Source organism: Rhinoraja longicauda, chromosome 10 (genome assembly GCF_053455715.1).
Source record: "Rhinoraja longicauda isolate Sanriku21f chromosome 10, sRhiLon1.1, whole genome shotgun sequence".
Lineage (NCBI taxonomy): Eukaryota > Metazoa > Chordata > Chondrichthyes > Rajiformes > Arhynchobatidae > Rhinoraja > Rhinoraja longicauda.
Window position 1 is genome coordinate 45235713 of NC_135962.1, and position 24330 is coordinate 45260042.

At 43.1% G+C, this 24330-nt stretch overlaps 1 protein-coding gene across 6 annotated transcripts in view; it reads left to right on the top strand.

The window, feature by feature from the left end:
• Positions 1-24330, top strand: part of unc79 (unc-79 homolog, NALCN channel complex subunit) — a 159862-nt gene that overhangs the window by 126197 nt on the left and 9335 nt on the right. For all 6 annotated transcript variants that reach the window (XM_078406800.1, XM_078406802.1, XM_078406803.1 and 3 more), the window contains 6 exons: positions 8819-8923; positions 10819-10896; positions 17602-17691; positions 19407-19582; positions 20045-20228; positions 22336-22533. In XM_078406800.1, coding sequence (XP_078262926.1) covers positions 8819-8923; positions 10819-10896; positions 17602-17691; positions 19407-19582; positions 20045-20228; positions 22336-22533 — 831 coding nt within the window. The remainder of the gene's footprint in view (positions 1-8818; positions 8924-10818; positions 10897-17601; positions 17692-19406; positions 19583-20044; positions 20229-22335; positions 22534-24330) is intronic.

The following is a 24330-nucleotide window of genomic DNA, read 5'->3' on the forward strand; positions in this document are numbered from 1 at the left end:
TGCAGATTGTCCAGCAGCTTGCGATGAACACAATTTATTGAATGTCTCTTCCTTACCTCCAGGTTGCTAATTAATTTTGGCATTCATGCATTACTCAACAAAATCTGCACCATTGTATAGCTGAAAATGAAGCATTAAAAGACAACAATTTTTTTTTAACGAAAACTACATTTGCTGGAATCTGAAATTGAAATCAGATACACTTATAATGAACAGCAGGTTGAATTTCTGCAAAATAATAAGTAATAAAAGTGCTGGGAATACCAGCCCAGCAAATTTATGGAAAGAGAAGAGTGAGAGTGGGTTGAAGATATTAAATGGCTGATTATTTCAAGAGATTTTACACACAGACAACTCTTATCATCCAGCACCCACCCCATTTTGTATTTCATCTTGCAAACAGGAAATGCACTATTTAGATTTCATCTCTTCCCTTCCCATCATTTAGAGCCCAAACAATAGTGGATCCATGGAGTCATACAGCATGGAAACAGACTGTTCTGCCAAACACCTCCATGCCAGCCAGTGGACAGCCATCTATATTAATCCCAACATCTAGCACTTGGCCCTTAAGCTTCTCTGCCTAGGATAATTAAGTACTTATCCAGGCACTTATTAAACGTTTAAGTAACTGCATCGATCAGTCTCCTCGACAGTACATTCATGGTACTCATCACTGTCTGGGTGTAAAAAAGTCTTCCTTTGCTCCAGTCTTAACCTATTACCTCTTATTCTAAATCTATGTCCTCTGATTCTACCTATCTCTGATATTGGAATAGAAACATAGAAACATAGAAACATAGAAAATAGGTGCAGGAGTAGGCCATTCGGCCCTTCGAGCCCGCACCGCCATTCAATATGATCATGGCTGATCATCCAACTCGGTATCCTGTACCTGCCTTCTCTCCATACCCCCTGATCCCTTTAGCCACAAGGGCCACATCTAACTCCCTCTTAAATATAGCCAATGAACTGGCCTCGACTACCTTCTATGGCAGAGAATTCCACAGATTCACCACTCTCTGTGTGAAAAAAAACGTTCTCATCTCGGTCCTAAAAGACTTCCCCCTTATCCTTAAACTGTGACCCCTTGTTCTAGACTTCCCCAACATCGGGAACAATCTTCCTGCATCTAGCCTGTCCAACCCCTTAAGAATTTTGTAAGTTTCTATAAGATCCCCCCTCAATCTTCTAAATTCCAGCGAGTACAAGCCGAGTCTATCCAGTCTTTCTTCATATGAAAGTCCTGCCATCCCAGGAATCAATCTGGTGAACCTTCTCTGTACTCCCTCTATGGGGGCAAGAATGTCTTTCCTCAGATTAGGAGACCAAAACTGTATGCAATACTCCAGGTGTGGTCTCGGGTATGGAAATAGGTTTTCCTACAGTGGAAATTCCAACTTTCAATCTAAGATACTTCATTCATTGGGTCTTCTTCCATTCTCCTTGATTAGCAAAGCAACTCCTCCACCACTTTTACCCTCCTCTCTATTTCATCTGAAACCCAGACACACTGAGCTGCCTGTCGTGCCCCTCTCTCACAACCAGGTTTCCCTAATGGACACAACATCATAATTCCAAGCACTGATCCGGGCTCTAAGTTCATCAGCTTTACTCGAAGCAAACACACTTCAGCTCTTCATCATTCCCATTTTCATCAACTTCTCCCTGCCTGTCCTTCCTTTGAGACTTGCTTATCAAAACCTCCACTTGCCCATCAGCCCTTCCATTTGCTAATCTGCTGCTCTTAATCCCACCCATAATCCCATGGTTATGCTTTGTAGATTTTTCCCTCCTCTGGAAAGATCTTTTCTTTCTTATTACATTACCATCCCTAAGAGTTGCGCTTTCATTCCTTGTCTTTTTAATCAATCCTGCCTTTCCAGCCACCTTAACTCATGGATTTTTCCTTCTCTTTCCTTATTTCTTTTGTATTCACTTTTGAGCCTATTATTTTCCCCATTATTCAATTCTGATGAAATTTTATTCACCTGAAATGTTTTCCTCTTTGCATAGGCTTTGTCGTTCCTTACATTTTTCAGCATCCGCATTATTTAATTGCTTTATCTGAAATGATGATGAATTCAAGTTTGGATAATTGAACTCAAGGATTTTGTTAAACTTGCCATGTTGCTCTCCATTTCTGCTATCTTTGCAATATTAATTGTTGGATGTGTCAGAACGGTGGAGATTTGGAGACCATTGATTGTTTTGGTGATATGCCTACTGCTTCAAATTTCAGTTTTGTCCTAAGCTCAAGGGGCGAGAGACTGAGTTACTCCAGCACTTAGTCTCAAGGGGCTAAGTGTCGGAGGAAAGAATGCGGGCCCCATTACAGGCTTTCTTCTTGTGGACCGGTGTGGGGTAGGGGAAGAGGAAGACCAAACTAAGGTCGGAAAAGGTTCACATACACCTCCTCTAAGCTAATCTACTGCATTCTGTGTTCCTGCTGTGTCCTCCTTTACATCGGCGAGACCAAGCATCAACTAGGCGACCGTTTCATCGAGCACTTACGCTCGGTCCACCAGGGCCTGCTGAATCTCCTGGTTTCTAACCACTTTATCTTTCCTTCCCATTCCCTTACTGACCTTTCTCTCCCAGCCCTCCTCCTTTGCCAGGAAACCTGAGGAAGAGCACCTCATAGTCAAGTCAAGTCAATTTTATTTGTATAGCACATTTAAAAACAACCCACGTTGACCAAAGTGCTGCACATCTGATTAGGAAAAAAAAAAAGAAACATACAGTGGCAGGCAGCCTTATAACCAAATGGTATGAACATTGAATTCTCCAATTTTAGGTGACTAAACTCCTTCCTTCTCCCCCTGCTGTTTTCCCTCTATTCCCTGTGCCCATGGATTTACACCAATTTTCTATTCCTCCGTCCCCTTCCACCTGTGTTCCTTCTTCTGGGTTTACAATTTGTACATCTAATTTGAAAAGTCCGGGAGCAGAGCAAGGACGCCCGTTGGCTGAGCAGTAAAGTAAGTGCTAATCACAGTTGAACAGGCAGTTAAAAAGAGCGCCAAAAGGAAGTAGTAGTCAATTTGAAAAGTCCGGGAGCAGAGCAAGGACGCCCGTTGGCTGAGCAGTAAAGTAAGTGCTAATCACAGTTGAACAGGCAGTTTAAAAAGAGCGCCAAAAGGAAGTAGTAGTCAATTTGAAAAGTCCGGGAGCAGAGCAAGGACGCCCGTTGGCTGAGCAGTAAAGTAAGTGCTAATCACAGTTGAACAGGCAGTTTAAGTGAGAAGTCAGGTAAATTGGACAATCAGGCAATTTAAATTGGTGATATAAGCAAGGCTTACAAAAGGGTGCAGCCCTGTTCAGGTGCAGCCCAGTGAGAAAAGTGCCCAGTGAGAAAAGTGCCCAGTGAGAAAAGTGCCCAGTGAGAAAAGTGCCCAGTGAGAAAAGTGCCCAGTGAGAAAAGTGCCCAGTGAGAAAAGTGCCCAGTGAGAAAAGTGCCCAGTGAGAAAAGTGCCCAGTGAGAAAAGTGCCCAGTGAGAAAAGTGCCCAGTGAGAAAAGTGCCCAGTGAGAAAAGTGCCCAGTGAGAAAAGTGCCCAGTGAGAAAAGTGCCCAGTGAGAAAAGTGCCCAGTGAGAAAAGTGCCCAGTGAGAAAAGTGCCCAGTGAGAAAAGTGCCCAGTGAGAAAAGTGCCCAGTGAGAAAAGTGCCCAGTGAGAAAAGTGCCCAGTGAGAAAAGTGCCCAGTGAGAAAAGTGCCCAGTGAGAAAAGTGCCCAGTGAGAAAAGTGCCCAGTGAGAAAAGTGCCCAGTGAGAAAAGTGCCCAGTGAGAAAAGTGCGAGTCTTTGGCGAGTAGGCTGAGGTGAGGAGGATACCATTGTTTTAAGCCAGAGCTGGTTATAGGCACAAGGTGATGGCGGAAAAGTTGGTGCGGTGTGTTTCCTGCAGGATGTGGGAAGACGGGGACGTCGCGGGAGCTTCTGGGAGCTACACCTGCAAGAACTGTGTCCAGGTGCAGCTCCTGAAGGGACGTGTGGTGGAGTTGGAGAGGCAGTTGGATGACCTCAGGGCCATCCGGGAATGCGAGAGTTTCCTGGACAGGACCTATTGTGAGGCTGTCACGCCAAGGGTCCAGGTCGAGCGAAGGTGGGAGACTGTTTCAGGGGGGAGTGGACGTGGACGTGGACTACAGGAGACCCCAGTGGCTGTGCCTATTGCAAATAGGTATACCCTCTTGGGAACTGTCGGGGCAGAAGACGTTTCCAGTCCGAGTGGCGGAAGTCCGAGTGGCGGACCTGTTGGCAAGGATACTCGACAGGGGAGACCGAAGTCTGGAAGAGCCGTAGTGGTCGGTGACTCCATAGTCCGAGGGACGGACAGAAGATTCTGTGGCAGCAGGAGGGACTTGAGGATGGTCTGTTGCCTCCCTGGTGCCAGGGTTCAACACATCACAGACCGGCTTCAGAAAATCCTAGCGAGGGAAGGCGATCAACCTGAAGTCGTTGTGCACGTGGGCACGAATGACGTCGGGCGGAAGATGAAGGAGGTGCTACAGCGGGAGTTTAGAGAGTTGGGAAAAACGCTGAGAAGTAGGACGTCGAAGGTAGTTATCTCTGGACTGCTACCGGTACCTCGTGCTGGTGAGGCCAGGAACAGAGAGATAGAGGGTATGAATTTATGGCTGAGGGACTGGTGCAGAGAGCAGGGATTTAGATTTCTGGACCACTGGGATCTCTTCTGGGCTAGGGGTGACTTGTACAAAAGGGACGGGTTGCATCTTAACAGCAGGGGGACAAACATTCTGGCAGGCAGGTTTGCTAGTGTGACACCTGTGGCTTTAAACTAAGTAGTGGGGGGGAGGGGTTAACAAATTGTGAATATGAAGATGAGGTAAAAGGGAATACAGGAGATATTGCAAAAGACTCTCGGAAGAATGGGAACAGAAGTTCTAGAGCGGAAAAGAAATTAAGGGCAGGGCCAATTGTGAACGATGTGAGAGGGGAGGTAAATACAGAAGTTAAAGTGTTGTACTTAAATGCGCGTAGTATAAAAAATAAAGTGGATGAGCTTGAGGCTCAGTTAGTCATGGGCAAGTATGATGTTGTAGGGATCACTGAGACATGGCTACAAGAGGACCAGGGCTGGGAACTGAATATTCAGGGGGACACAACGTATAGAAAAGACAGACAGGTGGGCAGAGGGGGTGGGGTTGCTCTGATGGTAAGGAATGATATTGCAAGGGGTGACATAGAATCAGGAGATGTTGAATCAGTATGGATAGAAATGAGAAATTGTAAGGGTAAAAAGACCCTAATGGGAGTTATCTATAGGCCCCCAAACAGTAGCCTCGACTTAGGGTGCAAGTTAAATCAGGAGATAAAATTGGCGTGTCAAAAATGTAATGCTACGGTGGTTATGGGAGATTTCAACATGCAGGTAGACTGGGAAAATCAGGTTGGAAATGGACCCCAGGAAAGAGAGTTTGTAGAGTGCCTTCGAGATGGATTCTTAGAACAGCTTGTACTGGAGCCTACCAGGGAGAAGGCAATTCTGGATTTAGTGTTGTGTAATGATCCTGATCTGATAAGGGGACTAGAGGTAAAAGAGCCATTAGGAGGCAGTGATCACAACATGATAAGTTTTACTCTGCAAATGGAAAGGCAGAAGGGAAAATCGGAAGTGTCGGTATTACAGTATAGCAAAGGGGATTACAGAGGCATGAGGCGGGAGCTGGCCAAAATTGATTGGAAGGAGGCCCTAGCAGGGAAGACGGTAGAACAGCAATGGCAGGTATTCCTGGGAATAATGCAGAGGTTGCAGGATCAATTTATTCCAAAGAGGTGGAAAGACTCTAAGGGGAGTAAGAGACACCTGTGGCTGACAAGGGAAGTCAGGGACAGCATAAAAATTAAGGAGAGGAAGTATAACATAGCAAAGAAGAGTGGGAAGACAGAGGATTGGGACTCTTTTAAAGAGCAACAAAAGTTAACTAAAAAGGCAATACGAGGAGAAAAGATGAGGTACGAGGGTAAACTAGCCAATAATATAAAGGAGGATAGCAAAAGTTTTTTTAGGTACGTGAAGAGGAAAAAAATAGTCAAGGCAAATGTGGGTCCCTTGAAGACAGAAGCAGGGGAATTTATTATGGGGAACAAAGAAATGGCAGACGAGTTAAACCGTTACTTTGGATCTGTCTTCACTGAGGAAGATACACACAATCTCCCAAATGTTCTAGGGGCTGGAGAACCTAGGGTGATGGAGGAACTGAAGGAAATCCACATTAGGCAGGAAATGGTTTTGGGTAGACTGATGGGACTGAAGGCTGATAAATCCCCAGGGCCTGATGGTCTGCATCCCAGAGTACTTAAGGAGGTGGCTCTAGAAATAGTGGAAGCATTGGAGATCATTTTTCAATGTTCTATAGATTCAGGATCAGTTCCTGTGGATTGGAGAATAGCAAATGTTATCCCACTTTTTAAGAAAGGAGGGAGAGAGAAAACGGGTAATTATAGACCAGTTAGTCTGACATCAGTGGTGGGGAAAATGCTGGAGTCAATTATAAAAGACGAAATTGCTGAGCATTTGGATAGCAGTAACGGGATCGTTCCGAGTCAGCATGGATTTACGAAGGGGAAATCATGCTTGACAAATCTACTGGAATTTTTTGAGGATGTAACTAGGAAAATTGACAAGGGAGAGTCAGTGGATGTGGTGTACCTCGACTTTCAGAAAGCCTTCGACAAGGTCCCACATAGGAGATTAGTGGGCAAAATTAGGGCACATGGTATTGGGGGTAGGGTACTGACATGGATAGAAAATTGGTTAACAGACAGAAAGCAAAGAGTGGGGATAAATGGGTCCCTTTCGGAATGGCAGGCAGTGACCAGTGGGGTACCGCAAGGTTCGGTGCTGGGACCCCAGCTATTTACGATATACATTAATGACTTAGACGAAGGGATTAAAAGTACCATTAGCAAATTTGCAGATGATACTAAGTTGGGGGGTAGTGTGAATTGTGAGGAAGATGCAATAAGGCTGCAGGGTGACCTGGACAGGTTGTGTGAGTGGGCGGATACATGGCAGATGCAGTTTAATGTAGATAAGTGTGAGGTTATTCACTTTGGAAGTAAGAATAGAAAGGCAGATTATTATCTGAATGGTGTCAAGTTAGGAGGAGGGGGAGTTCAACGAGATCTGGGTGTCCTAGTGCATCAGTCAATGAAAGGAAGCATGCAGGTTCAGCAGGCAGTGAAGAAAGCCAATGGAATGTTGGCCTTCGTAACAAGAGGAGTTGAGTATAGGAGCAAAGAGGTCCTTCTACAGTTGTACCGGGCCCTGGTGAGACTGCACCTGGAGTACTGTGTGCAGTTTTGGTCTCCAAATTTGAGGAAGGATATTCTTGCTATGGAGGGCGTGCAGCGTAGGTTCACTAGATTAATTCCCGGAATGGCGGGACTGTCGTATGTTGAAAGGCTGGAGCGATTGGGCTTGTATACACTGGAATTTAGAAGGATGAGGGGGGATCTTATTGAAACATATAAGATAATTAGGGGATTGGACACATTAGAGGCAGATAACATGTTCCCAATGTTGGGGGAGTCCAGAACAAGGGGCCACAGTTTGAGAATAAGGGGTAGGCCATTTAGAACGGAGATGAGGAAGAACTTTTTCAGTCAGAGGGTGGTGAAGGTGTGGAATTCTCTGCCTCAGAAGGCAGTGGAGGCCAGTTCGTTGGATGCTTTCAAGAGAGAGCTGGATAGAGCTCTTAAGGATAGCGGAGTGAGGGGGTATGGGGAGAAGGCAGGAACGGGGTACTGATTGATAGTGATCAGCCATGATCGCATTGAATGGCGGTGCTGGCTCGAAGGGCTGAATGGCCTACTCCTGCACCTATTGTCTATTGTCTATTGTCTATTGTCTAATCCTGTCTCACACTTTTTGTCTTTTCATCTTTGGCCTTTGTCCAACCATCTGCCTATCATAAACCTCCCTCATTTGTATCCACTATCACTTGCCAGGCATTGTCCTGCCCCCACCTCTCTTCCAGCTTACCCGTCCCCCCCACCCCTCCCCACTGCATCCAGACCTGAAACGTCACCTATCCATGTTCTCCAGACATGCTGCCTGACCTACTGAGTTACTCTAGCATTTAGACTCTTTTTTTGGAAAAGTAATGATGGATTCAGAGGCCAGGAGGACAACAGGAAGTGGAAGAGAGTTGTGAGATGAGAAGAATGCCACCTGAAAACTTGTGAGAAGGATGTTTTAAGGATGAGGGTAATTTGTGCACAATACCTGCTCCCAAGCGAACATGATAGATTTGCAAGGATGATTTATGACAGAAAATGGCTGGTTACATTTTTGAAGTGTCAGGGAATGACCATCATACCTCACTTTAGGAAGAATTGAATTTCAATGGCAGAGAGCAGGAAGAAACACACCATGAAAAAGAATTTGCAAAGTTAAGAGAGGAGAAAGAAGACACAAGCAGGGGTTAAAGCAAACTCTAATCTTTATTTTGTTTTTCAAATCTTCAACAATAAATTAAGCCAAAGGAATAAACGTGATAAAGAAATTCAAATAAACTATAACACAGAATATGGAAAAATACAGCACAGGAATAGGCCCTTGGCCCACTCAGTTGTCTTTGTCCATTTCATGTTTATAGATTGCAGGGGTGAACATGAAAAGTTATTTCATTATCGGGTTGTTTGTAAAACAAATTGCAGCATTTACGTCAATGCTTAAGTACCAGGCAGTGTTATGATACAGTGTGTACTTGGACTGATTTGGAAGTAGTTTTCAATTCTGTTAGGTGCTTTCGGTTAAGTTCTGTTTGTACTTTGTGCTTGTATTTTGCAGGAACGGGATAAATTCTATCTCTCTCGATGTGTTGTGCTGGAATTATTACAAGCACTGAAATTAAAATCTCCATTACCAGACACTAACCTTTTGCTGTTGGTACAGGTAAATCTTTGTTCAAATTGTTGAGATGTTCTCTATTTAATTGTGAGTTGTCTTCGAATTGCGGTACATGATAACTGAAGAGGGTTAGTTTTGGCAAAGTTTGGGGAGTTACACCAAGACAAGTGAATAAATAATAAATGGCAAGATAATGAGTGGTGTGGAGAACGAAGGACTTCGAAGTTCGTGTGCATGAATTCTTAAATAGAGCAATAGGTGATTAAAAAGATGCGTTCTCTCATTAAGCAAAACATAAAATGCAAGAACAGGGTTGTCACGCTAGAATTATCTACGATATTAAATTACATAAGGTAATTTGGGGTGGCATAGTGCTGCGGGAGTAGACTTGCTGCCTTACAGCAACAGTGACCTGGGTTCGATCCTGACTATGGCGTGCTGTCTGTATGGAATTTATACGTTCTCCCTGTGACTGCGTGGGTTTTCTCTGGGTGCTCTGGTTTCCTCCCAAACTCCAAAAGCATACAGGTTTGTAGGTTAACTGGCTTTGTTAAAAATTGTAAATTGCCCCTAGTGTGCAGAATAGTGCTACTGTATGGGGTGATCGCTGGTCGGCACGGACTCGGTGGGTCAAAGGGCCTGTTTCGGCACTGTATCTCTAAAGTCTAATGTTTAATGTGTACAGTTCTCCTCATCACAGTGCAGGAAAGATGGGCTTGCACAGTAGAGGATGCGAAACAGATTTAGATAGATGTTGTCATGACTGGACAACTGTAGCAATGGGGATGATTGGACAGGTGCAAATTATTATTTTTTGCAACAGGGAAGGCGGAAGGGAAACTTAATTGAGGTGTAAAGAGAGAAGAGGAGGTGTCATAGAATAGGAGCATTTTTCCTTTGCAGGGATGTCAAAAAAAGGTCATTGTTAGAAAGGTTAGAGGGGAAAACAATGATCTCTTTTCAGCCACTACATGCAGAAACCCTCTCCACTTTTAACAGTATTTGGATGTGCACGGAAGAGCTAAAACCTGCAGGGTTACATAACCTTGTGGTGGAACAGGATTAGGCCAGATAAATCTCTTTTGACTAGCAGGGGCTCAATGGACTGACTTGCCTTTTCTGTCCTTTTAATGATTCTCTCATCACAAATCCTTGTCTAGAAATTCATTTCTAATTGGTAATGTAATAGGAAAGTGCTCTTCGGTCGTAGCGGCACAGAATATTTGCAAAATCAATGACATTTAAGCCAATGGAACCAAATTTTGGTTTGTATATGAAGTATATGATGCATTGTTCTGACTACATGGTGCCTTTAGAGTTCTAACTGGGGAGTACTTCTTGGCAGAAATACTTTGTCGGACTAGAGTTAAATTAATAACAGTGCTTTTTTTTGTGATGTCCCCTGCTGGTATGGTGCATTGGCATCTCCAAAACATTAAAAACGAGATTTACAAATTTTGATTTTTTTTAACTTACCAAAAAGATTACTAAAGTTTAAAAAATAATATATTATTTAAATTAGGCAGGCAGGCCCTTAAAACAAGGGCTGCAATCCACAATGGACACCAAAATCAAGGACTGATGTGCATCCCGGCACCTTTTTATCTATAAAAAAAAATTGATTAATACTGATATCTGACACAAAATTAACCTAAATTGAACACTCTTTGAATTAGTTTCTTGGAATATTATTCATTAATTATTAATGATCATGGAGCATCTTCATGCTTAATGAAAAATGTCAACTACTATTGGAATGATTGAATATGTTTAATGATTGGCCTGTTTTGCAATTGAATGCGCAAGTGGTCTTTTTGTGCAATGGTGATCAATGATTACTGTGAGATGATGAAGGTTGTAGTTATAGAATAATGGAAATGGACTAATAAATGGTTTGAATGCCAATGTAAAAACAAATGAACCTCTCTTGTCCTTACAAGTTTGTTTGCGCAGACGCTGGAACAAAAATAGCGGAATCAACAATTGTGCAGAAACACCTGATTGCTTCTGTCCCCGGAGTAAGTATTACACCGAGACCCAGTGCATCATTGAAAACTTCCATGAGCATTCCTCTTCGGTTTTGTATGAGTTTAGAATTTTTGTTCATTATATTACAGTTTACTATGATTTTGGATGAAAGACCTATATTTAATTATTCATTCTGACGATGTGTTGTTTCTGGCAAGCTATGTATTATACAGTGCCCTCCATAATGTTTGGGTCGATGACCCATCATTTATTTATTTCAGGTGCCCTCCCCCAGGTGTAATGTATAAACACTGCTGTAGTTTCTACATGGTGAAACCAAAATGTATAAAAATGGCCTTCATTAAAATCTGACAATGCGCATTTTTCTATTACAAATCTCAAATTGTGGAGTACAGAGGCAAATAAATAAACGATGGGTCTTTGTCCCAAACATTATGGAGGGCACTGTAACTCACATCAAATTACACTTGAGGAAGGAGTGTAAGAATATAACTGCAGATGCTGGTACAAATCGAAGGTATTTATTTCACAAAATGCTGGAGTAACTCAGCAGGTCAGGCAGCATCTCAGGAGAGAAGGAATGGGTGACTTTTCGAGTCGAGACCTTTCTTCAGACTTGAGGAAGGAGTGGTGGGCTGCTGCTTTGAAAAGCTGCAGTATGGTGTTCACAAAATAGAGTTAAATTTGGAGTTACAGTAAGTGATTGGACTTGGAAGGGAGCAGGCAACGGCTTTCCCAAGAGCATGCAGCCCATATTTTAGATGTTAAAGGTTGTGTTGTTTGGCAATGTATTGAAGTTTTGGTGAAATGGTACTTACTGCAGTTACAATGCTTGATATGGATGCAGTGTATGTTTGCAGCTTCCAAAGATTATTACAGCTGATGAACACATTGCATTTACCTTTATAAAATAATTCGTGATTTTATTGATTTGTTTAATTAGGAGTAAACACCGGAAGTATTGAAATGAGATGGAGTAAAATAAATAATTTTGTATTGACACAATTAACATTGATCTGTAAATTTTGGCAGTGATAGCAGTTGCTGAAGAAAGAATTTCTGCAAAGGGTGTCGGCATCCGTTGATGCTATTCAAAATCTTCTTGGTTATTATAAAAGATTCGGAAAGTATTTGGCATGTTAGTATTTATTATCGGTGGGTTTGATTACAGGAGCAAGGAAGAATGTGAAAGCAGGAACAGGGCTGATTTTGGATAATCAGCCATGATCATATTGAATGGCGGTGCTGGGTCGAAGGGCAGAAGGGCACCTATTTTCTACGTTTTTAATCCAAAGAACTGCTTTTATTTCATCTGCGGCTTGCTTTTATTTTATTAGTTTTTTGTAAATTATTGAAAAGTGTCAATTATAATCTTGTACAACAGAATACACCTTGAGACTATGGAAGCAGTCGCTGATGCAATCTCAATTTGCGCACTTTGAAGCCAATTATTACAAACCATTCCCTTTTGCTTAATTCTTTTTCCATCAGTTCAGCAAATGATAGATTTAAAAAAATATAAGTGGTAGAATACAAGGATGCAGAGCTGCAGTGACAAATATTTTGGTGTGAAAGTACTCATGGAGAGGGTAGGTAATCCTTGAGGCATTTCTGCTTTTGTTCCAAGCGGAAGTTTTGGAATTGCACATTCCATTTAGAGTATCATCAATCAGACCTGAGAGGAGTTGCCACGCTAGCAGAGAGTTACTGACGCATCCCAGATCATTACACATATCAACTCCCCTTCCATTGACACCATCTGCACTTCATGCTGCCTCAGCAAGGCTGCCAGCATAATAAAGGACCAGTCTCACTCCCTCTTCTCTCCTCTTCCATCAAGCAAGTGGTATAGAAATTAGAAAATGCCTACGTCCAGATTCAGATACCGTTTCTTCACAGCTGTTATCAGGCAATTGAATGGTCCTCTCATCAGCTAGAGTGCAGTTCTGACCTCCCACATACCTCATTGGAGACCTTAGAACTATCTTTAATCAGACTTTATTGGACCTCAATGTTATATCTTGCACTTAGTGCTGTACCCTTTATCATTTATCTGTACAATGTGAATGCCTTGATTGTATTTATGGAAAGTATTTTCTTTGACTGGATAGCATGCAAACAGAAGCTTAGACTGTACCTTGATATACGTAACGATAATAAACTAAACTAAACTAAGCTAATTCTGCAACGCAAGACTCCGTGCACATTATACAGCATTAACAGCATGTCATAGACAGAACTCAGTTCAAAGGTTTCAAAGGTCTTTATTGCCACATGTACCAATTAAGGTACGGTGATATGCAAATTACCATACAGCCAAATGAAAAAAAAGCAACAAGACACACAACTACATAAAGGTTAACGTAAACATCCACCACAGTGGGTTCTCCACATTCCTCACTGTGCTGGAAGGCAAAAAGGCCGAACTTCTTCCTCTTTATTCTCCCGTGGTCGGGGCAGTTGAACCATCCGTCGGGGTGATCGAAGCTCCAGTGGTCGAAGCCCCTGCGTTGGGGCAGTCAAAGCTCCCGCGTCTGGGCGATCGAAGCTCCCGCCTCGGAGCGGTCGAAGCTCTTGCGACTTGGAGTTTCCGAAGTCGGTCTCTGACCAGAGACCGCCAGCTCCGTGATGTTAAGTCCGCAAGCACTCATGGCTGGAGCTCTGAGGTCGATCCCTGGCAAAGGGATCGCGGGCTCCGCAATGTTAAAGTCCCGTAGGCACCCGTGGTGGAGCTCTCAAAAGTCGGTCTCCGGCAAAGGCTGCCATCTCCTTGATGTTAGGCCGCATTGTGGACGGAGATATGATATGGGAAAAAATTGCATCTCCGTTGAGGTAAGAGATTAGAAACAGTTTCCCCCAATCCACACCCCACATAAAACAAGCTAAAGAACACTAAAAACATACATTTAACACACAGTATTTAAACACAAAGAAGGAAAGGACAGACAGACTGTTGGCAAGGCAGCCATTGCTGGCGCCACCCGGTGGTGAATGCATATAAGAATATAAGAGTCTGGGGTCAGGATATCAGTCATAATGCAGTTTTATAGAACTTCGGTGAGGCCACATTTGGAGTATTGTGTGGAGTCCTGGTTGCCTCATCACAGAATGGATGTGGAAGCATTGGTGAGGGTGCAAAAGAGGTTTACCAGAATGCTGTCTGGATTAGAGGGTACAGTATATCAAACATGATAGTGGTGGTTAAGCAGTGTTAGATAGGAACATGAATATGCAGAGATGGACGAATTCTGACAGAGGATCATTTGGCTTCATGTTTAGCCCAGACATAGGGCCTCTTCCTGTCTTGTATTGCTCTATGTTTTAAATGCTGCCAGTGTCTTGGAGAGAAGTGGATAGTCAGTAGGATTATAATTAATAGTGTGCAAAAAGTTTTTTTAATGGATGTTTACTTTGGACTGTAATCCAATTAGATTGTTTCTATATGTTGCAAGGTCTGAACCTCTGAAAGAGCAGAGCTTGAGCATATTATCAATCATCATAAGTGAGTTGCAATCAGTTGTAAGTCTGCAAATTACACCATTATTCCACTATTATTGATTTTAAATGTGAAAGAATATGCATTTTTCATAATTAATGGACAATATATTTTACTGTATTCAACAGTATATTGGCAAATCATTATTGATATGTTTTTGTAATTTTCAATTTATTAATGGGACGAACAATTCATTTCTTTAAATATAGCTGCTCTTTATTTTGTGTATAAAAATGTGTTTCCTAATTTTACAATTTTTGAACTATATTTGAGGCTAGAAACACATTATTGCATTGCTTCTTATAGTGGTTGCACTGAAAGTTTATCCTACTGTTGTGTCTATCCATTGTTGTGTAATGAAACTGATCTGATAAGGGGACTCAAGGTAAAAGAGCCATTAGGAGGCAGTGATCATAATATCATAAGTTTTACTCTACAAATTGAGAGGGAGAAGGAAAAATCGGAAGTGTCAGTATTACAGTATAGCAAAGGGAATTACAGAGGCATGAGGCAGGAGCTGGCCAGATTTGACTGGAAGGAGGCCCTAGCAGGGAAGACGGTGGAACAGCAATTGCAGGTATTCCTGGGAATAATGCAGAAGTTGCAGGATCAATTTATCCCAAAGAGGAGGAAAGATTCTAAGGGGAGTAAGAGACACCTGTGGTTAATTTGGAAAGTCAAGGACAGCATAAAAATAAAAGAGAAGAAGTATAACATAGCAAAGAAGAGTGGGAAGCCAGAGGATTGGGACTCTTTTAAAGAGCAACAGAAGATAACTAAAAAGGCAATACGAGGAGAAAAGATGAGGTATGAGGGTAAGCTAGCCAATAATATAAAGGAGGATAGTAAAAGCTTTTTTAGGTATGTGAAGAGGAAAAAAATAGTCAAGGCAAATGTGGGTTCCTTGAAGACAGAAGCAGGGGAATTTATTATGGGGAACAAGGAAATGGGCAGACGAGTTGAACCGGTACTTTGGATCTGTCTTCACTAAGGAAGATACGAACAATCTCCCAGATGTTCTAGTGGCCAGAGATCCTAGGGTGACGGAGGAACTGAAGGAAATCCACATTAGGCAGGAAATGGTGTTGGGTAGACTGATGGGACTGAAGGCTGATAAATCCCCAGGGCCTGATGGTCTGCATCCTAGGGTACTTAAGGAGGTGGCTCTAGAAATTGTGGACGCATTGGTAATCATTTTCCAATGTTCTATAGATTCAGGATCACTTTCTGTGGATTGGAGGGTAGCTAATGTTGTCCCACTTTTTAAGAAGGGAGGGAGAGAGAAAACGGGAAATTATAGACCATTTAGTCTGACATCAGTGGTGGGGAAGATGCTGGAGTCAATTATAAAAGATGAAATTGCAGAGCATTTGGATAGCAGTAACAGGATCGTTCCGAGTCAGCATGAATTTACGAAGGGGAAATCATGCTTGATTGCATTTTCTGGAATTTTCTGAGGATGTAACTAGGAAAATTGACAGGGGAGAGCCGGTGGATGTGGTGTACCTCGACTTTCAGAAAGCCTTCGACAAGGTCCCACATAGGAGATTAGTGGGCAAAATTAGAGCACATGGTATTGGGGTAGGGTACTGACATGGATAGAAAATTGGTTGGCAGACAGAAAGCAAAGAGTGGGGATAAATGGTTCCCTTTCAGAATGGCAGGCAGTGACTAGTGGGGTACGGCAAGGCTCGGTGCTGGGACCGCAGCTATTTACAATATACATTAATGACTTGGATGAAGGGATTAAAAGTACCATTAACAAATTTGCAGATGATACAAAGCTGGGTGGTAGTGTGAACAGTGAGGAAGATGCTATGAGGTTGCAGGGTGACTTGGACAGGTTGTGTGAGTGGGCGGATGCATGGCAGATGCAGTTTAATGTGAACAAGTGTGAGGTTACCCACTTTGGTGGTAAGAATAGGAAGGCAGATTATTATCTGAATGGTGTCAAGTTAGGCAAAGGGGATGTACAACGAGATCTGGGTGTCCTAGTGCATCAGTCACTGAAAGGAAGCATGCAGGTACAGCAGGCAGTGAAGAAAGCCAATGGAATGTTGGCCTTCATAACAAGAGGAGTTGAGTATAGGAGCAAAGAGGTCCTTCTGCAGTTGTACAGGGCCCTAGTGAGACCGCACCTGGAGTACTGTGTGCAGTTTTGGTCTCCAAATTTGAGGAAGGATATTCTTGCTATTGAGGGCGTGCAGCGTAGGTTTACTAGGTTAATTCCCAGAATGGCTGGACTGTCATATGTTGAAAGACTGGAGCGACTAGGCTTGTATACACTGGAATTTAGAAGGATGAGAGGGAATCTTATCGAAACATATAAGATTATTAAGGGGTTGGACACGTTGGAGGCAGGAAACATGTTCCCAATGTTGGGGGTGTCCAGAACCAGGCCACAGTTTAAGAATAAGGGGTAGACCATTTAGAACAGAGATGAGGAAAATCTTTTTCAGTCAAAGAGTTGGAAATCTGTGGAATTCACTGCCTCAGAAGGCAGTGGAGGTTAATTATCTGAATGCATTTAAGAGTGAGCTTGATAGAGCTCTTTAGGATGGCGGAGTCAGGGGGTATGGGGAGAAGGCTGGAACGGGGTACTGATTGAGAATGATCAGCCATGATCAAATTGAATGGTGGTGCTGGCTCAAAGGGCCGAATGGCCTACTCCTGCACCTATTGTCTACTGAATATATCCATTTTCTCATCTACTGTGCAGTGACCTTGGTGTTGCTGTGGAAAAAGCTATTATAAATCACTCCCACGCATAAACTGAAGGAGGGTGATGTGGCCTTGTAGCACTATAGTAAGGAGCAGAATGAAACAAATACAAGCATAATGTTTCTTTTGGGGTACAACACAGCAATTCACAGCAGATGAAGTAAATTTGCTAACTATAATGTAAGGAAAGGCAACTCATATTTCATTGCAAGTTTGCATAAACGAAGAGGAATGTGGACTCTAGATAGATGTTGGCTTGGACACTGTTCCTACATGCATGGTGTCATGGAAATATGTTTTTAAAAAAAAATGTTTATAAACAATAGCTTCACTATTAGTGTCCAGCAAATGACGTGCCTTTTAAGATATTTGATTGGAATTGGATCTTAATTTATCTAATTGTAAATGAAATGAATAATTATCAGAACTTCACCTTGAACATTAAGAAATTATTTCCTTGTGGAACTTACTAAGTGTAACGCTGCATGTTCTTTATTGATTTTCTTTATTGTTGCAGTACACAACTGCAGCAATGGAGTGCATGCGACAGTACATCGGTGAATTGCTGGACTTTATAGCTGATATGCACACACTGTCCAAACTAAAGGTATGTGATCTCTGATCCTTGTGCTTAAGTTCTTACTTTTAACATTCTGCATGTAAAGATTTGGATAAAATGGACTATAATAGTCATGTATTTTAATTAGATGCTTTTCAGTGAAGATGTTTTTTAGATAAACTTCTTTGCAGATTACATCAGTCCCGTCTAGTATGAAGAAATACAAAAAGAAGATGATGGAATAGAAAATCTTTTATACAGTGCCATGTTTTTATGCAGTTTGTGATCATTTTTGATCTGCAAAACGAGATAGGATATAGAACAGAACAATCCAGATAGGGTTCACCTTTCACCCCATCAGCCGTTGCATGCAACATATCATCCTCTGACATTTTCGCCATCTCCAACGGGATCCCACCACGAATCACGTCCTTCCATCTCCACCCCTTTCTGCATTCTGCAAAGATTGTTCCGTCTGCAACTCCCTGGTTTACTCATTCCTTCCCACCCAAATCACCCCATCCCCAGGAACTTTCTCCTTTATACCTTCTCCCTTGACTCCATCCTGGGTCCCCAACAGTCCTTTCAAGTGAGGCAGAGGTTCACTTGCACCCATTTTAACCTCATCTACTGTATCTGTATACTGTTCTCCTAAATGTTATCTGCAAAATGTAGATCTCCAGCTCCATTTTGCTTGTGTGAAGGTTATTGATAAATTGGATTCTTCTCTAATGTCTGTTTTCTTTGCATGATTACACAAAATCTAATTTTCACAAATACGGTCTCTGGTGGAAAATATAATGCTACATTACTTTAATTAAGTTAATCCTTTAGAACTGGCTGTGCAAAGTTTAGAATTGGAGGACTTTTTTTCATATTTGCTATCCCCCTATTAAACTAGAAAGAGTTTTATTTTATCTGATGATCCTAATGAAAAGAAATAACTTGTCTGAATATGTACTTTTGTACATTAGGTGCTATATTCAGATTAGGGTGAGGAAGGACTGAATGTGCATGAAATGGTGGGATGAAGATTGGGAATTGTTTGGCTGCAAGAGACACATCAGCCTTACCACAAGGACATTAACGTGTTCAACCTTGAGCATTGCCATGTAAATCACAAAAACATAATTGAGGTTAAGGAGGGAATGAATTCTGGCTGATTCACAACCCATCCACAACTTACTGCACAGCAGTCTAAGGGCACTGAGTATGGTTACTATAAGGTCATAAGTGATAGCAGCATAATTAGGCCTTTCGGCCCATCTAGTTTGCCGTAATCCATCTCCCCCTCCTAACCCCATTCTCCTGCCTTCTCCCCATAACCCCTGACACCCGTCATTGTATTTAAATATTTGTCATTTAATATCTATATACCAAAACTCTCGTTTGTTTGTTTGTTTGTTCCTGAACTACAGCCAAAACGGTATACGATAGCGCGACAATTTTAGGCCCACCTTACTCACCGTCCTCCCTTTGGTGCTAATGGAAGAAGTTTCATTGAAATCGGTGTTATATTTTTTAAGTTATTCACATTTTAAAGTTTAAATCGATCTCCTAGGGAGGGAGGGGGGATAAGGGGGGTTGAGGGGGATGGAGTGAGGGGGAGGAGGGAGGGGGAGGGGAGGGGGAGGGGAGGGGGAGGGAGAGCTGGGAGGGGATGGGGAGAGGGAGTGGGGGAGGAGAGGGTGCTGCACCAATGCAGGAGAGGTTTGGGCCCAACGGGTCCACGGCCTAGTAATTTAATAACTTTGTCTTTCCAGAGTCACATGAAAACTTGTTCTCAACCTTTGCATGAAGATACATTTGGTGGCCATCTCAAAGTAGGATTAGCACAAATAGCAGCAATGGAAATTACCAAAGGAAATCATCGTGATAACAAAGCTGTTGTTCGCTACTTGCCTTGGTTGTATCATCCTCCCTCTGCAATGCAACAAGGGTAAGTAACATGGAGAGCTCTCCGTGCGGGTGTTGGGCGTTATGGGGAGAAGGCAGGAGTATGGAGTTGAGGGGAAAGATAGACCAGCCATGATGGAATGGCGGAGTGGACTTGATGGGCCGAATGGTCAATTCTGCTCCTATTAGTTATGAACATAAACTAACAATGTTGTTCAATAAATGTATACTTTGACTCAGGAAATCAGTTATCTTTTTTAATGTAATATCAAATAACATAATTAAGGCATTTTAAATTGTTATCCCGATGTTCTAAATATTTTGATTAAGCTTTTATCTCTATTACCAAGACAGTTAAATTAATCCATTGAAGGAAATAAGTGACAAAAGGCGAGGAAGCATTGTGTGAATTTAATATTAAATGCATATCAATCTGTGTAAATGTCTAATTGTGCAATTGTGATTAATTTTTTTTTCTTGTTTTTTCCTCCTCCAACCGTTATAGTCCAAAAGAATTTATTGAGTGTGTTTCCCATGTTCGACTTTTGTCATGGCTGCTACTCGGGTCTCTTACCCATAGTGTTGTGTGTTCAGGATCCACTTCATGCATGCCTATCCCTTTGGATGCTGGTTCACATGTTGCAGATCATCTTATAGTTATCTTGCTTGGATTTCCTGAGCAGTCCAAGGTAATGTGAATGTTTCACAAATTTCAATTTGAACCTCAAGTATTTAGAAAATGCAGTTCTGGTTTTTTTTAAATTGCAAACTCGCACTACCTGACAAGGTGGAACTGAATGCCTGGAGGGGCCACAGTCTTAGAATAAAGGGGAGGCCATTTAAAACTGAAGTGAGAAGGAACTTTTTCACCCAGAGAGTTGTGAATTTGTGGAATTCTCTGCCACAGAGGGCAGTGGAGGCCAAATCACTGGATGAATTTAAGAGAGAGTTAGATAGAGCTCTGGGGGCTAGTGGAATCAAGGGATATGGGGAGAAGGCAGGCACAGGTTACTGATTGTGGATGATCAGCCATGATCACAATGAATGGTGGTGCTGGCTCGAAGGGCTGAATGGCCTCTTCCCGCGCCTATTTTCTAAGTTTCTATGTTTCATTTCCATATTTTGCTTGTGCCCCAGAGCAATAATGCAAACCACTAAAATGAAAGACTGTAATGACATTTCTTCAGAATATCTGACAATGCTCTGTAAACTTTACGGTAGGCATTTAAGAGAACATGTGGAAACTATCTTCCTAAGCATCTACAGCAAATCATTCCATTGTATCTGGAACCTATTTTAACATATCACAAAATGTTTTTATTTAAATGTCAGTTAATTTCATGTCTCCAATAGCTTTCAGGTAATTTTTGTTTGCTATTTAATTATTCGTTATCAGTGCAGCTACTTATCTAAAAGTCATTTATAATTGGTTATAGAATAGTTCTGTAACCTGTGAATATCACAGTGTTTATCTTCAATCGTGTCAAGGTCCTCACTACATTTCCATGTCTGAGTATTAGTTTCAAATATCATACCATACGCACCAGATATGAACCATAACAATTAACTTCTTAACTGTCCCACCCCCGACATCAGTCTGAAGAAGGGTCTCGACCCGAAACGTCACCCATTCCTTCTCTCCCGAGATGCTGCCTGACCTGCTGAGTTACTCCAGCATTTTGTGAATAAATCGATTTGTACCAGCATCTGCAGTTATTTTCTTAAACTTCTTATATGTGTTTGTCAAGCAGCAGCAAATAAGAAATTCTTTGCTTCAGTCCATATGACAATCAGTTAACTCTTGAAGGACTTATTTCTAATTGCTTAAGGATGATAATCCTTAAGCAGGAACCCGTTTAAGGTGACTGGCCAAAGATAACACAAGGAAAAACCTTTTTGATACAACTGATGGTTAGAATTTGGAGTGGTGGTTAAAAATTAAAAAATATTATTTTGTGAGCAAATTGAATAAATACACGAAGAAAAAGAAATGAGGGGGGGCACAATGGCGTGGCGGTAGAGCTACTACCTTACAGCGCCAGAGACCAGGATTCTATCACGGGTGCTTGTCTGTACGGAGTTCGTACATTCTCCCCGTGCCCTGCGAGAGTTTTCTCCAAGATCTTTGGTTTCCTCCCACACTCCAAAGATGCACAGGTTTATAAGTCAATTGGCTTGGTGTAAAATGTATAATTGTCCCTAGTGCATGTAGGGTAGTGTCAATGTGCGGGGATTGCTGGTTGGTGTGGACTCGGTGGGCAAATGACCTTTTTCCGCACTGTGTCTTTAAACTAAACTAAACTAAACTGAATATGAGTGCTGGGAATATTCACAGAATGGTTGGCCACATTCAATGATATGTGTTTATCTAATTCCATGATTCAGTGTTTAACTTGATATATAAGACATTAGCTATTGCAATAGTATTCTTAAGAAAAATTACATTGTCAAGCAAAGCAATGGGATGAGATAAAATTCATTATTTTCTTGATTCAGACACCTTTTGGAGCAATGGTAAAATGGCTCAAGATTCAAATAATTTCTCATATTTTGTGTGTGTTTGAAGTACAGTACAATGAAATAGAGTAAATTATTCTTTCTAATGCAGTAATTTCTCCATCAGTCTTTTGTGTATACGTGTTTATGATTGCAGAATACAATAAATGCACAAAATGTTATTATTTATATTTAACGGCAATGCACTCCAAGAATATGACATTACAAAATAAGTAGTGTGTTGGATGATGACAAGACATAACTATCATAAAACAATGAATTTTGCTTTCTGTTTTACAGACATCTGTATTGCACATGTGTTCTCTATTCCATGCATTTATATTTGCCCAGCTGTGGACTGTCTACTGTGAACAAGCAGCTTCTACTCCACCTCCACAGAGCCAGAATGAATATGTCTCGACAGCCATTCTAACTGTCCTTGAATTCTGGAGTCGAGTGACACCTAGTATTTTACAGCTAATGGTTCACAATAAAATAGTGAGTTGCAGTCAGAGTATGGTTGATTAGATATTTAATAGAATATAACTAAAAGTAAATGGTCTAAGTTGAGGTGGATAGAAAATTGGTTGGCGGACAAGAAGCAAAGAGTAGGAATAAACGGGTCCTTTTCGGAATGGCAGGCATAACATAACATAACATAACATAACAACACTTTATTGTCACTCGGCACAACACCGAGCGAAATTTCAGCAGTCACAAAATACAGCAAAAAGAAAAGAACACAGGACACCCGACCCCAACACAAACATCCATCACAGTGACTCCAAACACCCCCTCACTGTGATGGAGGCAACAAAACTTCCCCTCTCTTCCCCCCGCACCCACGGACAGGCAGCTCGACCCCTACCGAGGCAAACGACACGCACAGCCCCCGCAAGGGGATGGAAGGCCCCCCCGGCCGAGCCGCCCCGGGCACCGAAACGTCCCGCGGCCACACCGGGCGATGTTAAGTCCAACGGCCGAGCCGCACCGGGCACTGAAACGTCCCGCGGCCGAACAGCGCTGACGATGTTAAGTCCAGCGGCCAAGCCGCGCCGGGCACTGAAACGTCCCGCGGCCACACCGGGTGATGTTAAGTGCAGCGGCCAAGCCGCACCGGGCATTGAAACGTCCCGCGGCCGAGCCGCACCGAGCACTGAAACGTCCCGCGGCCACACCGGGCACTGAAACGTCCCGCGGCCACACCGGGCGATGTTAAGTCCAGCGGCCGAGCCGCACCGGGCACTGAAACGTCCCGCGGCCGAGCCGCACCGGGCACTGAAACGTCCCGCGGCCGCACCGGGCGATGTTAAGTCCAGCGGCCGAGCCGCACCGGACACTGAAACGTCCCGCGGCCGAGCCGCACCGGGCACTGAAACGTCCCGCGGCCGCACCGGGCGATGTTAAGTCCAGCGGCCGAGCCGCACCGGGCACTGAAACGTCCCGCGGCCGAGCTGCGCCGGCAATGTTAAGGCCCGCAGCCGAGCCGCACCGGGCACTGAAACGTCCCGCAGCCGAGCTGCGCCGGCAATGTTAAGGCCCGCAGCCGAGCCGCACCGGGCACTGAAACGTCCCGCAGCCGAGCTGCGCCGGCAATGTTAAGGCCCGCAGCCGAGCCGCGCCCCGGGGAAGAGACCTAATAAAATAAAGGTTTCCCCCCGCCCCACCCCCCCCCCACCCCCCCACCACACACCCCCACCACACATACACAGCCAAAAACAGAAACAAAAACCATCCCAACACCGACACAAACAAAAAAAAAAAGAAAAAAAGACAACAGACTGCCAGAGAGCCGCAGCCGTTAGGCGCAGCCAACTCCTCCCTCTAGTGGGGTACCGCAAGGCTCAGTGCTGGGACCCCAGTTATTTACAGTGTATATTAATGATTTGGACGAGGGAATTGAATGCAACATCTCTAAGTTTGCGGATGACTCGAAGCTGGGTGGCAGTGTTAGCTGCGAGGAGGATGCTAGGAGGCTGCAGAGTGACTTGGATAGATTAGGCGAGTGGGCAAATGCATGGCAGATACAATATAATGTGGATAAATGTGAGGTTATCCACTTTGGCGGCAAGAACAGGAAAGCAGAGTATTACCTGAATGGTGACCGATTGGGAGAAGGGGAGATGCAACGTGACCTGGGTGTCATGGTGCACCAGTCATTGAAAGCAAGCATGCAGGTGCAGCAGGCAGTGAAGAAAGCGAATGGTATGTTGGCATTCATAGCAAGAGGATTTGAGTTTAGGAGCAGGGAGGTTCTGCTGCAGTTGTACAGGGCCTTGGTGAGACCGCACCTGG